General features: G+C 31.9%; 1 protein-coding gene across 2 annotated transcripts; it reads left to right on the top strand.

The window, feature by feature from the left end:
• Positions 1 to 2,483: 2,483 nt before the first annotated feature.
• On the top strand, positions 2,484 to 3,791 carry LOC115885222 (HIG1 domain family member 1B-like). 2 transcript variants are annotated; one of them, XM_030904058.1, is made up of 3 exons: positions 2,484 to 2,586; positions 2,938 to 3,036; positions 3,297 to 3,791. In XM_030904058.1, the coding sequence occupies exons 2-3, from the start codon at positions 2,952 to 2,954 to the stop codon at positions 3,482 to 3,484; spliced, it is 273 nt and encodes a 90-aa protein (XP_030759918.1). In that variant the 5' UTR covers positions 2,484 to 2,586; positions 2,938 to 2,951; the 3' UTR covers positions 3,485 to 3,791. The 2 variants fall into 2 exon arrangements, with proteins under 2 accessions (XP_030759918.1, XP_030759917.1); XM_030904057.1 differs by having other exon boundaries at positions 2,512 to 2,671.
• Positions 3,792 to 18,439: the final 14,648 nt, after the last annotated feature.

Genomic DNA, 18,439 nt, shown 5'->3' with positions numbered 1-18,439 from the left:
TATGATTAAATACAGTATGTTCAACGAGAGGATCGTCACAGTTATGTCTGTCAAACAAAAGACAAATTGTATCTGCTGTCATTTTTCGAATGTCTTCCCCGTCAAAATCCGAAATCTTCCCCGACTCGTTAGTTCAGTCATTGGGGATTTTTGCTTGGAAAAAAGTCCGGAAGTTTTGCAACTTTGCAGGTTTATAGGTTTGGGATCCCTAAATAACTAAAATGCACATTTCCAGACTTGCCGCTGGCGCCGCCATCTTGCCAAGCTGGCGCCCAAAATCGGTATTTTGTGAATATCTCGAAAACTATGCGTTTTTCGCGAAAATTAGAAGAGGGCAAAATTAAAGAAAATAAAATTTCCTATAAAAAAGTTTTTATGAAAATTTTCACTAAAGTCAACCGTTTAGGCACAAAATCCCTGGAAGTTGTACAATTTTACGTAAAATATGATATTATTATGTATAGTCGATTTTCCGAAATCAAATGTCGATTAGGGTTCACTAAAACTAGTTTTAGTTTAGTTTCTTCAATTTTGTCATAAAACAGTGGCGTATCATTAATTCGCTCATTAATTTATGAATAATTAATTTTAATTATTGAAAATGTGTACTTGTTTCCACACCACAAGAGATAAAGTATATGGCGCCTTTATTTTAACGTGGTCTCCCCGGAGGCCTACTCCACTAGGTAAATTAAAAACTTTAACTTAACTGCACAAGCCCGACGGATCTGGCTCATTGATGTCAAAGTCGATCGTGTCTGCTGTGCTGGGCTCATCGGGGTGGTCTCTCAATATGTCCAACTCTTCATCTTCAGCCGCCAGAGAGATATCTACAGGCAAGTCCAACTCCTCTTCATCGGATTCGTCGAGTGACACTTCAGTGACGTCACAGGATTTCCCATTGCAGTATGCACAAATCATTGAACATGTTAATCCTGCTTTTCTGCATCCGCAGGCTTTACCATAGTTGTTGGTTTTGCATTTACAGGATAAAAATGCCAACAGGGATTTTGGAGCTGGATCTTTCAACGTTTTGTGACTGGAGTAATGCCTGTTTTTGTTCTTCCAACCCCATTCTTCGGCATCTTTGGTACAACCAGACCAATGCTGAACCTGGTGGTAAGTTCGCAATGAATGCTGTCCAGCACGACAATTAATTATGCATAAATTAATGAGCGAATTAATAATACGCCACTGTTTCATGACAAAATTGAAGAAACTAAACTAAAACTAATTTTAGTGAACCCTAATCGACATTTGATTTCGGAAAATCGACTATACATAATATATCATATTTTACGCAAAATTGTAAAATTTCCAGGGATTTTGTGCCTAAACGGTTGACTTTAGCGAAATTTTTCATAAAACCTTTTTTATAGAAAATTTTATTCTCTTTAATTTTGCTCTCCTCAAATTTTCGCGAAAAACGCATAGTTTTCGAGATATTCACAAAATACCGATTTTGGGCGCCATCTTGGCAAGATGTCGGCGCCGCGCCGGCGGCAAGTCTGGAAATGTGCATTTTATGGATTTTAGTTAGGGACCCCAAAACCTATAAACTTGCAAAGTTTCAAAACTTCCGGACTTTTTTCCAAGCAGGCCCCTTTTTTGATCCCCAATGACTGAACTATGTTGGAGTTTTTATACGCGTTGTACGCGTGATACATATGAAGATATATGTGATAGCAGGTGATAGCTCTGGTGATAGTGTCTAACGCACGTCTATCCATCGTCTATCGCACGTCTAACGAGTTGGGAAAGATTTAGTCTCTGATTTAGACAGCTGACTGACATCTAAAAAAATTAGTAGCTCTGTTAGTAGTCAACTTATACCTCGATTAAAATGGCAGAAAATAACCATTCACTGTCATTATCCCTCGGAAAGATTTTTAAACATTTTTTTTAACTATATTAGTACAATATATAAGTATTTTTAACGTCAATTTTTAGTAAATGGAGAGGTTTCGAACCGCAAAAGTGCTTATCCTTTGGCATTACAGCCTACATCGACGTGTTTGGTATTCTCATACACAGTTCTCATAGTAGACATTTGGGTCAGACGAAAAGTCCTGGGTTTATATAAGAATGCTCAAGTCAGTCTCTTTTAGTTAAATCTCAATCTAATCAATTCTCCGTCCTTGTCTCACTTGTCTGTCCCGTAATGTGCCCGTGACATTGACTAATTTGCATTTTTAGGAAAATTCCGTCAAATTACGTAAGCAGTGACATACGCAAGGTTGAAAGTTCACAAATTTTCACTTTCAATAGGACTGTTCACTTCCCAAAACAATTTAAAATTAAGTTCATATTAAAAAATGATCGGATCATGTTTTGTCCTTTTTTAGCTCACTACGCCAACAAGGAAAGAACGTTATTTCTTCCATCATTTCTCTAAATTTATAATTGGCTACTCTACATAGTTATCTTGTTTACTTGCCATGGAAGACAGAGATAAATATAGCATGGAACTGCTCATTTTAGTAGGACAACTCGAATTGAATATTTCATTAGAACTGTCATTCTTTCTTGTGTGGAATTTCCCCGTTCCCCGTTGTGTTCTCTAGTCTATAGTACAATAATTTAATTGTATGTGTTTTTGCTAGTTTTAAAACATTTAGAGCCTGTTTATTTTTGTTCAGCTCTTATTATTTTTTCGCTGTAATGGCATTGAGTGAGTTTTTAATTTTACAATTTTTTTTAATGTATAACCTATTGTATTTTTGTTTTAAGTTGCGTAATTTTAATTTTGAGTGTACCTACCCTAAAGTTCATACGAAGGGTGGATTCAAAATATGTACTTTTTAATATAAAATAGAAATTAGAAGGTTTATTATTTATTTGCATACATTTTTATCAGCTTTATGTTACTTCATTCATAACTATGAAAGTTACCAGCCCTCATTCAATGTTTTAATAATTTGTTACATTATTTTTAAGCTACAAAAGGCAATATGAATGATCAGGTTCTGTATGAAGAGGAATCTCAGTCCGATAGATTGAGTCGAAAGTCTAAGGAGTCTCCAATGTTTCCTATAGGTTAGTAAACTATTTCTAAAATTGTATGTACGAAATATACAAAATTATATTAAGATTAAGCACACCTCTAAATCTAAAATTTCATATTTTACCTACTGTTACTTTAAAATTCTAAGTAACAAAATCATAAAATGAACTATGAAACATATTATTAAAAATAAGTTTCCGATTGACAGCCTATTGCTTGTCCTCGCCTCATTTTTAGCATGATTAAAATTTATCTTGGAATTAAATAACTAATATTACATTTTCATTTTTAGCTATTGGTGTATGTACATTAGCAGTTGCTTATGGAGCATATGCATACAAAAATAAAGGAAAGATGAGCACAAGTGTCTACTTAATGCAACTTCGTGTGGGTGCACAAGGTGCAGCTATTGGAGCTCTAACTTTGGGAATGTTATACACAATGTATAAGCAACATATAGCAAGATCTTCAGGGAATTAAAAGACAAAGTTTGCAATGTTACCCAGGACAGTCTTTATAGTGTGATGTTCATGTTGTAAAATTTTAAGAAATGGTTTATGATAGTAGTAAATGACCAGACCTATGATATTTTGATTAATTGATAATAGCTTTCAAGTCAATTCTTATGTTTTTGTTGTCTATAAAACTTCAATTACTTGAATTTTTTTTAAATTGTTTAGTATTTGGAATATTTCAGATATTTTTATTGTGATAATACACATGTGAATAGATTTTATTTATTATAAGACTAATTTATTTTCACATTATAATGATAACAAAATATTAATACGATATTTATTGATTTAAAACAATATATACATATATTTTGTTAAAAAGATTTTTTATACTTGTTCAATACCTTACACATTTATTAAAACACTCTTTCATTTATGGATTTCTATCTTCTGTAAGATCTACAGGGCGCGGGCGTTTCAAAAAACATGTGCCATCTCTTGTGGGGAGAGAATCCTCACGTAATAATAAGATTTATTTTTCATATCAACATAGGTCCGATTCTGCTTTGTTTCGTAGCTACAGGGTGTTAAATAAACTTTCGATTTGTTATAATTTTTTTCTAAGTACTTTTAGTGATTTGAATGAAATTTTGAGGGTAAAATTTACTATAAGTGCTACATATCTTAATGCTAAAAAAGTGGCATATGGGTTATCACTGGGACGTGCATATGGGTTATCACTGGAATATTTTCAGAATATATTTAAAAAAAAAACATGTGCGCCACTGACTTTTTCTTTTGATATCAAAATTGTGTGGGCCGTTTATTGCCAATTAAAGGTATCTTTTGATATTTTGTCCAATTCGGCCTTCTTGATGAGATACACGTAATTTTATTAATCAGAATTAATAAATTATATATTTTGCCTAATTTATTATTAATATTAGTTATTATTACTATTAGTCCAACCTACAGCAATTTTAAATAAAAAAAATAATGGTATTTAAGATAATAACAAAAAAACTGATTTTAAAACGTTTTAACATCCTTTAACTCCAAAACCACGCATTTCCATACCCATGTTTATAGGACCTTTTTTTCATACTTTTTGATGAGGAATTAATGAGTACTTATTTAAAACTTTTGCAAGTTAATGATATTAAAATTTTTTAAAGGTTGCTATATTAGACTTTTGGATCAAGGCAAAAAAATTGCGTTTATCTCATCAAGGAGGCCGAAATCGGCAAAATATTAGAGACAACTTTTAATCGGCATTAAACTGCTTACACTATTTCGCTAACAAGAGAAAAAAATCAGTGGCGTAGATGCTTTAACTATTACCCTCAAAATTTCATTCGAAACGCTAAAAGTACTCGGAAGAAAATTATAATAAATCGAAAAAAATATTAAGACTTTAACACCCTGTAGATACGAAACAAAGCAGAATCGAACCTATGTTGATATAAAAAATAAATATTATTTTTACGTGAGGAATCTCCCCTTGAGAGATGGCACATGTTTTTTTGAAACACCCTGTATATAAAGTACAGAACGCAGATGTTTATATTCAACATATTAACGGGACTTGCTATGAAACTGTTCTTATCAATTTATATAAAATACAATTTGTTATATGTTTGACCATGACAGAACCAAGAATAATTGCAAAATAAAGAATATGGAAAAACAACTAAATAATATAAATAAGAAAGTGTTTGAAAACAATACGAATAAAGAAACTTCTTAACAATAAAACTTCAAATGAATCTCACGATTTCACAATATTATTTATCACACTATTTAGTTTGGTTTGTACGTTTATTTATTTATACCAAGTCAAACCAAAATTATTGTTATACACAGTACCTATATTATTTTTGTCTTGATCTGACTATAAATGATTTTGTTCATATAGGTATATGATGACACAAACAATCACAGGTTTTTGTAACTGTCTAAGTCAAAACTTTCTTGATCATTGTATTTGAACATTGTAACATTGTACAAGTATTCATTCAGTACGAAATTATAGTGGAATAATTTAGTGATTCCAATTAGCTTAAAATTTGATGCTCCAATTTCAATGTAAGCATTCAGAACGTTAAAATTAGTGGTAATAATTTTAAATTAGTAGAAAAAGTTAACAAACTTTTAACTTTTTCTCTTGATTTTTATCCGTCTAGAGAAATTATGATTAGAAATCAAAATAGTATTGTTTTTAAGCTAATTATTACGCTTTCTTTATGGATACAACTGATTACCGCAAGATGTTGCTAGGATTTTCTACCGTATGATAAAAAAACGGCGTCCTGTTGGCTTGGAAACGACGATCGATGACATTTCCCATATATTTTACATATAAAATGACAACGATCTTCATTTTATAGCCATAGCAGATGCGGTTTTTTTCGATCATACCCAAAAAGAAGAATGCAGATATAGTCCATTCCAGTATATGCAACCCATAGAGAAAGTAATAAAATAGTCTCTTTTATTATCTTTCTCTATGATGCAACCTTAAATAGGACCTGTCCTTTTTTGAAAAGGACAGTCCTTTTTTGGAACAAATTGTCCTTTTTATTTACGTATCAATTTTCCCTGAGAAATTATCTACAGCAACAAGCAATATTCCATTCGCCCAAATTTAATTAGACATATTAGAAAACTTATAAATACATACTTTTTTAAACGTTTTAAAAAAGTATTAATTTTTGCGTCGGTATTGCAAGATAACAAAAGCCATTTTGTTATCTTGCAATACCGACGCAAAAATTAATACTTTTTTAAGGCGCGTAAACCATTGAGGCGCGTAAAGCATTTTTACGCGCCTAAGCAAAAGTACAAAATTATATTATGAAACAGACATAAAGTGTCAATTGAAGGAGTGTAACCATAATTTCTCAATACGAAAAAAAAAAACGGTGTCCAGTTGGCTTGGAAATTAACATCGATGACATTCTCCATATTATAATTTTACATATAAAATGGCAGCGGTCTTCATTTCATATGGTACTATTGTTTAGAATCGGTAACATTATTTAGAACCTCCGGCCCCGTCTCAAACCCTGTATCTCAAATGATAGTTTAGGATATATTTTTAACCATTTTGATCTTAAATAGAGCTTTTCACAATTTTAAAATGTCAATTTATAATAAATATTCCATTAATTTGGAGGTTCTGAATGAGGCTTTGTAATGTTGCCATTTCTAGATTTATGTTATAAAAATTAAAAAAATATGTTCTAAGTATATCATAATTACTGTGTAAGGTGCCCGGTGGCGTAGAGGTACAGGCTCTCGTCCACCAATCTCAAGGTGTGGGTTCGATTCCCACACCCGGCATTTCATCAGCCTATTTTTATTTTAATAAAAATAGTTTGGGTACCTAGGTCGACTCAGCCTTAAATGAATACTTGGGATTCACAATCCAGAGGTAATAATAGGCGGTTGAAGCGTAGTGCTAGCCACATTACCTTCCTTGTATACCGAACGGCTCTAGTATAGCAAGCTGTACCTTGCTACTCCCAAGGTGTTAAACGCTATATACGGGAGCTATTATTATTATATTATAATTACTAAAATAAAGACTCCAAAAATATACCAATAATGAACTTTAAAAAACTTTAAATATAAGTGAAATACCTTTTTACAAAATTAAAATATATCAATAAGAGCTCCAAATTTATAAATAAAATTACTTTTCAATATCAATCGCCATATGTTAAAAGAAAAATATGGAATATTTTTAGCCAGGTGTTTTTAGGTATATTATTATTGGACAACGGCCCAGTTACGCGGAAGCAGTGATTTTTAATCAATTTCCACGGCAAAAATGAAAAAAAATGTGTGCGCTATGTGCGCATATTTTGAAGTGAAACTTCTTATTTCCATCTGTCCGTCGGTCTGTCCGTCTATCCATCTGTGAGGACTCCATTTGGGTACCTCTATCCACGTGACAAGTTTATTGGTTCCAATCGACTCATAATTAAGAAAAATCCTGATGATTTCGTCCATTTAGAGGCACCGTGCACCGGTTCGAAAGGTCGAGGGCATCATACCGTAGCCCGTCTCCAATTACGCTGAAATCAAGCTACATTTTTCTTCAATATCAAGTAAACTAAATATCGTATCCAACTTTGCAGAGTCGGACCATGCGCACACCATTAATACCTCGCATAGCCTACCCACCAAATTTGGTCGCGTCGAACATCAATTTTTGACGTTTCCTACGCCAAAATATAACTGTCACAGTGACACGTGTCGTACACGGTCAAGTTGGCGCAATGCCGTTCTTTAAAAGATCTTTTAAAGAACGGCAGTGGTTGGCGTTGACCCAATCTATCATCAACATACTAAATTTCATTGAAATCGGAAGATTTTTTGATTTGATTCATTGATGATGGGGTTTCATAGTGCACGAAACGTCGTCAAAATTTTCTGCCCCCTAGCTCAATTGCTCACATAGTTACGACCCTTGATTATTATATGTAGACAAGGGTTACGACGATCCAAAGACTAAAAACCCATTTCAACTTTTGTCTAAGCCGTGTCATTGCCTACGGCATATGTGTCGTGTCGTGTCATGACCTTGATTTTTACCCCCAGCACGCGTAAAGAAATTCTTCAAAAATATATTTGAAAAACTTCAAAAATATATTTGGATGTATTGCTTCCATAATAAGCAAGTGGTTAAGGCCGGATAAGATCAGATATTTTTTTGAGTAAAGAATGATTCACAGTACACCGGAACGTGTCTGAGCCGGGCACGTTCCGTGAAGTAGACATACCGAGCCACGTCCGATCCTTCTCTTCTGTATATGCAACACCGAGTTGATAACGGGGTTCGTATTAGCTCCGAGTATATTAAAAAACACAGCCCCATAGGTACACCAAGATGTGCCCCATAGACACACGAAGAATACGAACAATGCCAAAGTTCTCCCATTTGGAATTGGTACCAATTGCAGTTGATGAATAAAGACGAAGAAGAAATACTGCTGTAAGATTCACTAATACCTACTACAGACATGATAAAAAGTGTACTTTGTTTATATCACGATTGCAGATTGCAGTCGGGGCACCAGGAAAAGTACATTTATGCTTTCCGCAACGTGGCGGGAGCGGAGCGGATCCAAAAAAAATGTACGCCGACATTTCTGTGACGGGGCACGGACGAGTTCCGGCGAAACTCGGATCGTGCTCGACCTGGCATTAATTGAGTTGGGAAATTAGTCATTACAACGCGACGTCTAAATCCCAAATTTGTCAAAATAAAAAAAAAATTATGCAGCTGCACAGTGATTCCCAGATAGGTCATTACTTAGAAATATTAATTTCAAAATGTTTGCATGAAACTGTTGCTAATACTTTTCTTATAATCCCCTGTAAATGATATATAATAAATAACAAAATCAAGTTAAGCCTAGTGTAGCGCTTTTTTTTATTAGAAATGTCACATTTTTGCTACTGGTATCAAGCTGACATAAACAGTTTTCAGATAACGCCAATTAATTACTTATTTTATTAAAATTGATAAAAGCTGATGCCTTTTCTGTAATGGACGTTCGAAAAGAAGGTAAAAAGAACTGTTTTTTCTTTTTTACACTTAATATATAACCAAATAATAATATAACCAAACCAAACCTAAGTAATATTAGTTTATGATAGTAAAAAAAGTATTTTGCAAGTAAAAATAGTATTTTTACATTTTTGCTTGTCACTCTTTAAGGCTTTTAACTACTTTCCCTTTCAAATCCTCTTAAACGGCATGATAATACTTGTTGCTTAAAGTATATTGCATATAAATTAATTGCCACTGGCTGCCGCGAATTGCCGCCGGATCTTATACCGGGTGGTTAAAGATTGACTTTTTGTCTTAAAATAAAAGTAACCTATTTTTTCCTCTTCGTGTCAACTTATTTCGTGGACACACTGTATATCAATTGACAATAAAATTGTATTTATAAAATGAAACAACTATCTCTTTTATTTTTTCAACACTTAAAATAAATTTGACCTCTTCAATATGAAAAAAACATGTACAGGGACATCATTTTAAGTGTCTCACTCGATTTATAATTTTCCTGTTTGGTATTTAAAGATAGTAGAAAGATTTCCTAATGTAATTTTTCGCGGGGATGCCGATTCTCTACACCAAAATTTTTGAAAACGTCAATTTTGACAGATACGACGCCATCTTGATTTTTTTTAAATAGAAACCCCCACATATTTTAGCATGGTCCGGTAGACATAGGTATAGTTTAGTATACTTTGCTCTTACCGTTTTCGATATACAGTGGATTTAAAAATGAATTGTTCCAGAATCATTTTAAGTGTCTCACCCAATTTAAAATTTTCCTCTTCTCTATTTTAAGATGGTAAAAAGATATTTTAAATGGAAAATTTTAAATTGGGTGAGACACTTAAAATGATTCTGGAACAATTCATTTTTAAATCCACTGTATATCGAAAACGATAAGAGCAAAGTATACTAAACTATATATTTTTGAAATTAGCTAAAATATGTCTACCGGACCATGCTAAAATATGTGAGTGTTTCCATTTAAAAAAAAATCAAGATGGCGTCGTATCTGTCAAAATTGACGATTTAAAAAATTTAAATGTAGAAAATCGGCATCCTCGCGAAAAATTACATTAAAATATCTTTTTACTATCTTAAAATAGAAAAGAGGAAAATTTTAAATTGGGTGAGACACTTAAAATGATTCTGGAACAATTCATTTTTAAATCCACTGTATATCGAACACGGTAAGAGCAAAGTACACTAAACTATATATTTTTGAAATTAGCTAAAATATGTCTACCGGACCATGCTAAAATATGTGGGGGTTTCCATTTAAAAAAAATCAAGATAGCGTCGTATCTGTCAAAATTGACGTTTTCAAAAATTTTGATCTAGAGAATCGGCATCCTCGCGAAAAAATACATTAGAAAATCTTTCTACTATCTTTAAATACCAAACAGGAAAATTATAAATCGAGTGAGACACTTAAAATGATGTCCCTGTACATACATACAGAGAAGCCCAGGCTACTAGTAACATAGCAAGTTGCCGGACGAATTTACGTTTACCCGTTTTGCGTTCGTACTCGAGAGTCACTGCCGGCTAGTCGGCTGGTCAGGCAGTACACAGTTGCAGTTGTGCTTGGACGGGTCGGTCGTGACAGACTAGGAATATGACGGGAGGAGTGCCGTGTATTTATAATTTTCATTTTAAGTGTTTGCCTTCACTTAAGGTAACATTTAAAATAAAAATACTTAAATATTTATTATTTGAGTGTGTTTACAAGCCAAAACTAAAAATAAATAAATTCTCTAAACCCAAAAAAAACTATAATATTACTCTAAATAAAAAAAAAGTTATAAAAAGTGTTCAAAAAGATCACCTTCTTGTGCTAGACAGAAGCCTAGGCGGTCGTAAAATCCCCGTCTGATATTGGCTAACATATTAGGGCTAATAGTTTGGAAAGCCTCTCGTGTTTTTACTTGAAGCTCATCCAGATTATTAGCCCTATTATGACCATACACTTTGGATTTTACATAACCCCACAAAAATAAATCATTGGGAGAAAGATCTGGTGATCTAGCGGGCCACAAAATAGTTCCATATCCACTAATTAAACGGTTGGGAAAAGTATTGTTCAAATATTCTTGAACAATACGGGCATTGTGGGCAGGGCAACCACCTCAGCAATTTGATTACTTGAAAACGTGGTATTTTGATCCGCTGTAGCACAAACGAACACTTGCTTTAACTCCTGTTCTTCATTAATCAACACATAAGACTTTTTGTGTTTTTGTGGGGAGTGGGGAAACGCACCCATGTGTTTCAAAATTATTAATAACTCTTGATATAGTAGATAAAGATGGAATTGGCCTGTTTACAAAAGTTTGTGAAAAAATTGTTTGTATATCCCGATAAGACCTATTTTGGAAATACCATTTTCCAATTTGAATTTTCTCACGAACTTCATAAACATCCATTATTTTACTTAAAAAATAAATTTTACACGAGAACTGTCGCGAGAATCTACGTATTCGTTTTGGCTATTAAAACACGAATAAATACAAATTCTGAAACATTCTTATCACATATCGACCTATTTTTATTTTATCGCCGGCTTTTTATCCGGCTATGTTACTACTACGGTGGTCCGGTCTGTATATGTGCAAACATAATCTGTATACCTTTCCGAATAGTTAGAACTTAAAATGCAAATCACACGAACTGGGCCCAATTTTTTTAATACATAATACATTAAGTTTTTTATATACGTTTATTTAGCATTTGTTATCAATTTCTATTAAAAAAGGTGCATCAGTCAAGCTATATCTAGATATCAAACAGTTATGACCGGGCAGCTAATTAAGGGGTGCACAGTTAATTAAGGGGTGCACACACTGTGCGCTGCACTAATGTGAAGCGGATATTGCCATCAACTTAGATTTACAAAAAATAATAACAACTTGGGCCACTTTGAAGACCAGACGACTAGTTATTAAATAAAATATTAATAAGGATGGTACGATTTTATTTTAATTTGTGAGTTGTCATAACAATAATTTATTCATGTTATAATATTCAATAATGTTAAGTATGTAATAAAAAAATTGGGATATCTATTTAAAATAAGAGAGTTGCTGTCAATTTCCGGTATTTCCGAATGTGCCGCCATATTGAAAATATTTTTAATCGATAGATCTCGTTCTGAAAAACTAATGTGCAAAAAATCTCCGATTTAGATATTGTAGTTCTCTAGAAACTTCTAATGCACGCTCAGCCTGGGACACCCTGTATATACTGCCATGGATAAGGGTAAAACAAACCAAGTAACGTATTTTCTTAATATTTTAATTTTCCATAAAAGTGGTGTTTATATTTAAACACTTGATTGTAAATGGAGAAAACATACATCTTGAGATAAGCAAAAAATTTAATTTTATATACACTTTGAAAAATTCGACATCAATAAAAACAACATAAACAAAATTCAAATATACAAAATAAATATGGCCAACATCTATTATAAACTACACAGTTTTTAATTATATATAGATATACGTCTGTAAGTTTACTTGGATGTGCCACAGGCAACAAAATTTCTTAATAAATAAAATCTCTTACGTTTAGTGTGCATATTATGAAGTCATTTTAGGCTTATGTTTTCAATATAAACATCAAACTTCACAATTTGCACACGAAAATTTAACAAAAATATAAACTTGAAAATTCAGAATATTATATATTATGTATCTCTCTGAAATTAATTATATATATAGGTACTTAACAAAACAAAACTAAAATTCGAGTAACATCAAAAATAAAACTTAAATCTTATATTGCACAAAATCTATATATAATATAAAGAATTATAATAGTATAAACACACAGCATATAAATTTTTCATTACAATTATATGAAATGATAATTCCTACAATATATTTTACCTTATAAAGAGAATTACAAAAATTTGCTATGTATCACAAGAAACTAGTGCGGTTTTTAGGTTAAAACATATTTTTGTAATTCAGCTAAGTTTTGCTTTATATTTAAATCTTTATCTTGCTCTATATATTAAATTCAACAAAATTGTATACAGGCTTTTTAAAATAAAATGTTAAAACATAATATTTGGACAATTTAAAATATTTTTATAAAATTTATGGTTGAACTAAAAGGTGGTCGCATTTTACCATACATTTACATTCACTCTTACTCTACATTTTAAAGGACCAAAAAGATATCATACTATTTCTGCTGCTAGGGCTAATTTACTTTGTTTACGTGCCGTCGCCTCCAGCCATATAGTGCCCTACCAACTACCTACTTAGCAAACGTCTGAGAGATCCGAACTCTTCCGGCCTCTAACCAGAATGAATGAACAGTCTCAATACATTTTACACTTTTTTCTTATAACAACAGCACAACACAGTTTTCCAGACGTTCACCCGTCCAAATAGATTTACCGTCTAAGGTCGTTTAACTTCGTCCTTCGACGTAGCTCTTTTTGAGGTGCATTATTAATTAACTTCATGGAGAGATTAGAAAAATGCATGGTAAAACTAAAACAATTTATTTAAATACCTTCCTAAACATTACAGGTGAATTTTGAAATTGCAATAGTTTTAACTAGTTAGTATTAACTTATAATCTTATAATTCAGAAACCAATATAAGGAATTTAATAAAATTTTACGATTTTACAATCTTTACCTACTATTTTTTACAAATATATACCAATCTACTTATTACTTCGCATATAATTGGGCTTTGAAAAAAATAGTGCAGGATCGAAGTTAAAATTCTAAACTCTGAAATTGGAGAGTGGGGATAAATGCGAAATATATGGTAAAATGTATCTCTCATCGTCATTAGCTTGTCTGTAGCCAGGGCCTATTTTACCATAAGGCCCATAAGGTCCGGGCCTTCGGCCCAGTGGTCTGGGGGGCCGTTAAAGGTTGTAAAATATTCATAATTTCTTGTTATTGAAAAAGAGGGCCCGAATTTTTGCTTGGGCCTTAGGGTCCGATCAGATGAAAAATAGGCCCTGTCTGTAGCTTATCAGCTGAACCTATTTAGGCTCAGCTATTAGCTCCCCATACCCCAGAAGATTTGGCCTGCAGATTTAGCCTGCGGACTTGGCCTGCGGATGAAATCTTTACGTTTCTGAGCCAGACCAAGTCTGTGGCAGGCCAAGCCTTTGGAGGACCAAGCCTGTCACAGGCCAAGTGCGCGGACTTGATCTGTGAGGTTGTAAATATTTATCTATATCTTGATCGTTTGTAAATATTTATCTATATAAACCTGCCATAAAACGTCGAATTTTGTCCCAAATGGGAATATTTCAATCAGACAAAGATGTAATCGGCAAGCCAAGTCCGAAGGCCGGATTCGCAGGCCGGGTCTTTTGGTGTATGGGGGACTATTCAGTAGCCAGCCAGAGAGACTAGCCAGTCAGACTATTCAGTAGCCAGCCAGTCATTTTAAATTCTTTAGAACCAACATTGTAGTTTACCTGCCGCGGCTGTTCTCGCACACAAGTCTAGATAGTTTATTTTTATAAACGTAGCTTCAATGAAGCTCAGAATCTGTCTTGTTATATAACATAATATACGGGATTATGTAAATGATTGTAACACAACTGGCTGTCTAATAAATAGGCTGTGCTTTAGGTACACCAAAAATTTCACAAAATTTTGAAGAATTGCCAGATATTGATTTGTAACACTTTAATAAAATTTCCTGTAGATTAAAAGACACATTTCTATCATATACGACTGAGATATTTACTAAAATGTTAGAACTTTACATTTCAAACATCCTGTATTCTCATATATACCGTATGATCGAAAAAAAACGGCGTCCAGTTGGCTGGGAAATGACGATCGATGACATTTCCCATATAAATTTACATATAAAATGACAGCGATCTTCATTTCATAGCCATCGCTGACGCCGTTTTTTCTCGATCATACGGTATATATGATATAAGTGCTCTTAAATTTAAAGCAGAATTAAGGAAGAAAAAGACAAGTATAAATTTACTAGTTTAATTTAAAAATTTGTTACCGAAGTCTTTTAAGTCCATAATGCCCCTCTAAATAACATTTTAGATATTACTTTCAAGATAAGGTTTATCATCAAAATAATGATAGAGAGCTGTGAGAAAGATAAATGCCCTCTTTCTGTCATTTGTATTGCCTTAAACCGATATATTAAATAAATGTTACTTTACTATAATATCTCAAATGAGCTCATGTTGAAAATCAAATAATTTATTTCACAAGCTTATGATATTAAGATTATTGACATTCGCATCATCATTAAAGTATTTAAATTCAAACACTATAACTATGCAATGTCATCAAAAAATTTTACGGTTAAGCGTGCTTTAAACATTAACAATCACTGTTAAAGTTGGAGCCTGCTTGATCATAAAACTATTTGATGCTACGTTATCATTCGATTAAATAAAAACTACGTCATAGAAGGGACAGAAATAACATTTCGGTAGAGCTTTATTATGTCTATTGTACAACTTTGACCATAGACAAAATTTTATCTGTCAGCATTAGTGTTCACTGTCTCTTCCAAACCAAACACGGGAAGTAATGGAATATTATTCCTCTGCCTACCGTAACGTTATTTTTGTTCAAATAGAATCAATTTTTATGGTCATTTCGTATATTTTATCCCATTATTAATATTTATTTGAAGAAAATAAGTTAACAATGTATAATAATCTTAGAAGATCACAAGCTTTTTTATTTTTTTCGTATTGATTTTCATAAAATTACAGTTAAAAATGACAAATTTAACAGTTTTTAGGCCAAAACACCGTAATAAGTTTCAGTGCTTTGTAGATTCATAGCAGTTGATAAACATAAATTATTTTAAAATTAATTTTGTTTTAAATAGAAATATTTTATAAAGAAGCGCTATTCTAACATCTAGTGAATAGTTTTTTTTTAAATTCGATAATGCTTTTACAATTATACATCGAAGGACTTTCAAAGCATAAACTATCAGTACTTTTTTGTACAAGTTTAGGGTTGTTATGTTACACTGTATAGTGATTATTTTAAATGGGAATTAAGGAAAAAACGTATTGTATAGTACGTCCAACGAGTCGGGAAAGATTTTGCCAGACAAATTTACAAAAATTGACAGAAAATAAAATTTACCTTTCAATTAAAATCACAGACACAATTGTAACTGTTATGGATATTTTCAGCGGACAGCCTATAACAAGATGTTTCAAAGATGGTAGATTCATATCATTATGTAAATTTATAAAAAAAAATCTTTTAACGGTACTTATCTAATTTTTTTGAACAGTGTTATATTTTTATTTTAAATAAATGTAGAATACATCTGAACAAACCATATCACTAAAATCTGGCAGAAATTTTATTTATGACCCAGTAAAAGATAATATATATGACAATGATCGGCAGTTGTTTCCTGTCATTTTAATTCAAAATTATTTGTTTTTCAATGTCATCTTCCGGAATCATATATTTTTACGTACCACAGATTTAAAAACATTTTATATTCAAAAATTAATGAAAAAATACAGAATAATATACTGTAATAATAACATTACTGACATTAAGGCTGTATTCCGTTGCAAAACCAGGCGAACCAGACTGGTAAACTATGGTAAAGAGCGGTTCCTGAAAAACATCGGTTTGATAAGGAACGGTATGGGAACGGTTTTGTAAAATACTGGAAACGTAAAATTTTGACGTTTTCTAAATTTCAATACTTCTATTAGTGTTCTATTATAAAATTTATCTTTTATGCATTTTTAATGTCCCTGTTCTCTGCTTTTACGTTTGCTTCTTTTTTTTCAATGGAGCTTAATATTGAAAAGTACTTTATTAATAAACTGTTAAACTCGTTAGACAACTCAAGTGAAGATTTGCAGGTACAATATTAAAACAGATCAATAATAAATAAACAAATCTAATCAATATTTATATTTTGATAGCTTACAAAACATTCACGATTACTTGTTGTCTTGTTTTTCATGTTTTCTTTGAATGTTCCTGACTTTAAGAAACAATGGCTGCATGTTAAGTTAAATGGTCCTAAAAAGTCATTCTATTTAGTTAATGAAATTTATTTACCTTTACTGCCTACCTCCATTGCTTTTGGATGTAAATACAAATTTTAGAAATTAATGAGAATTTTACTCGAACTTCCAATATTTGCTTGATTTCTGTCACATAAGCGACATTGATTGACAAACAAAACTAGAAAAATCAGCCTTCTCCCGCTGGCTTTGAATCCCGCTGGTTACTTTGGTTGACAGTTATAACTGAATTTTTCAGGAACCGTGTTCCGTACTAAGGGAAATTTCAGGAAACCCATAGAAACGGAACATAAAACCATAACCAAGGTAAGGAACGGAATACACCCTAAATAAGTTACCTAATTGTGGTTATATTATTCCCTGTAAATATTAAATATACAGACTATAAAACGTTTATGCTTTAAATATCCAGTAGCAATACTTCTGTAATTACTTTAAATAAAGCTTTATTCGATAAATAGGACATCGTTGAATTGATGTTATAACATTACTAAGGTTTGTCTTTTGATTTCGATTTCTAAAGGTATTCAAATATATTTAAGTGAAGTATGGATTTCCTTTACACTTTGATAATCAAGAAAAGGTATACTAAAATAGAAAAGAAATTAATCTATTATAATCTCACATCAATTTTTATTTTTTATTTCGTAATGTTTACCATTTTGTAATTAGATATGACAAGCCAACTTAAAATAAAGTTCTGTACTTGTATTTTGAAACTAGTTTATAATTATTTTTTGCGGTATACTTTACCGGTCCACTCCAATTTATTAAAACTAAAGTTTTTTGCATGTTAGAAATAATATACAGAACCAAGTTTTAGTTGGGTATAATATTTATTATTTTTTTGATTATTTAATTATTCCAATTTTTTTTATGTAATTTATATTATATAAAATATTCATATAAATTAATAGCTTCACTAACGACGAAGCAATTATTTATACAGGGTGTTTCAAAAAACATGTGACATCTCTCGTAGGGAGATTCCTTACGTAAAAATAAAATTTACTTTTTATATCTCCCCACGGGATATGGCACGTTTTTTGGTACACCCTGTATAGAAATTTTATTAAAAAAGTTATTAAAAAGCTTGACCTTATCTTTGTGTTCAATTTTAATTAAATTTCAAAGTTACATCATACAATCTTGATTAAATAATGAAACCCGACTAAACTTTAATATACCGTCTTTTTAATTACCTATTAAACCATTCCCGGGGAAATTATGCTACATATAACAAAAACTTTTTATGTATTTTTATATTTATAGCCATTTTCAAAGACGTAGTAAATAATAAGAAAACAATGTATATATTTTTTATTTCAGGGTTAAAAGGTTGGCTTGAATGAATATTTTATA

This window comes from Sitophilus oryzae, unplaced genomic scaffold (genome assembly GCF_002938485.1).
Source record: "Sitophilus oryzae breed Bouriz unplaced genomic scaffold, Soryzae_2.0 scaffold_377_pilon_pilon, whole genome shotgun sequence".
NCBI classification, from domain to species: domain Eukaryota; kingdom Metazoa; phylum Arthropoda; class Insecta; order Coleoptera; family Curculionidae; genus Sitophilus; species Sitophilus oryzae.
The sequence above is the reverse complement of the archived record's forward strand: the minus strand, read 5'-3'. Positions and strand labels throughout refer to the sequence as shown.

What these genes read in the sequence shown, in the direction of transcription:
- LOC115885222 (XM_030904057.1), top strand. An exon ending in GTCTCCAATGTTTCCTATAG is followed by an intron (nt 3,037 to 3,296) that starts GTTAGTAAACTA and finishes TTTCATTTTTAG; the next exon opens with CTATTGGTGTATGTACATTA.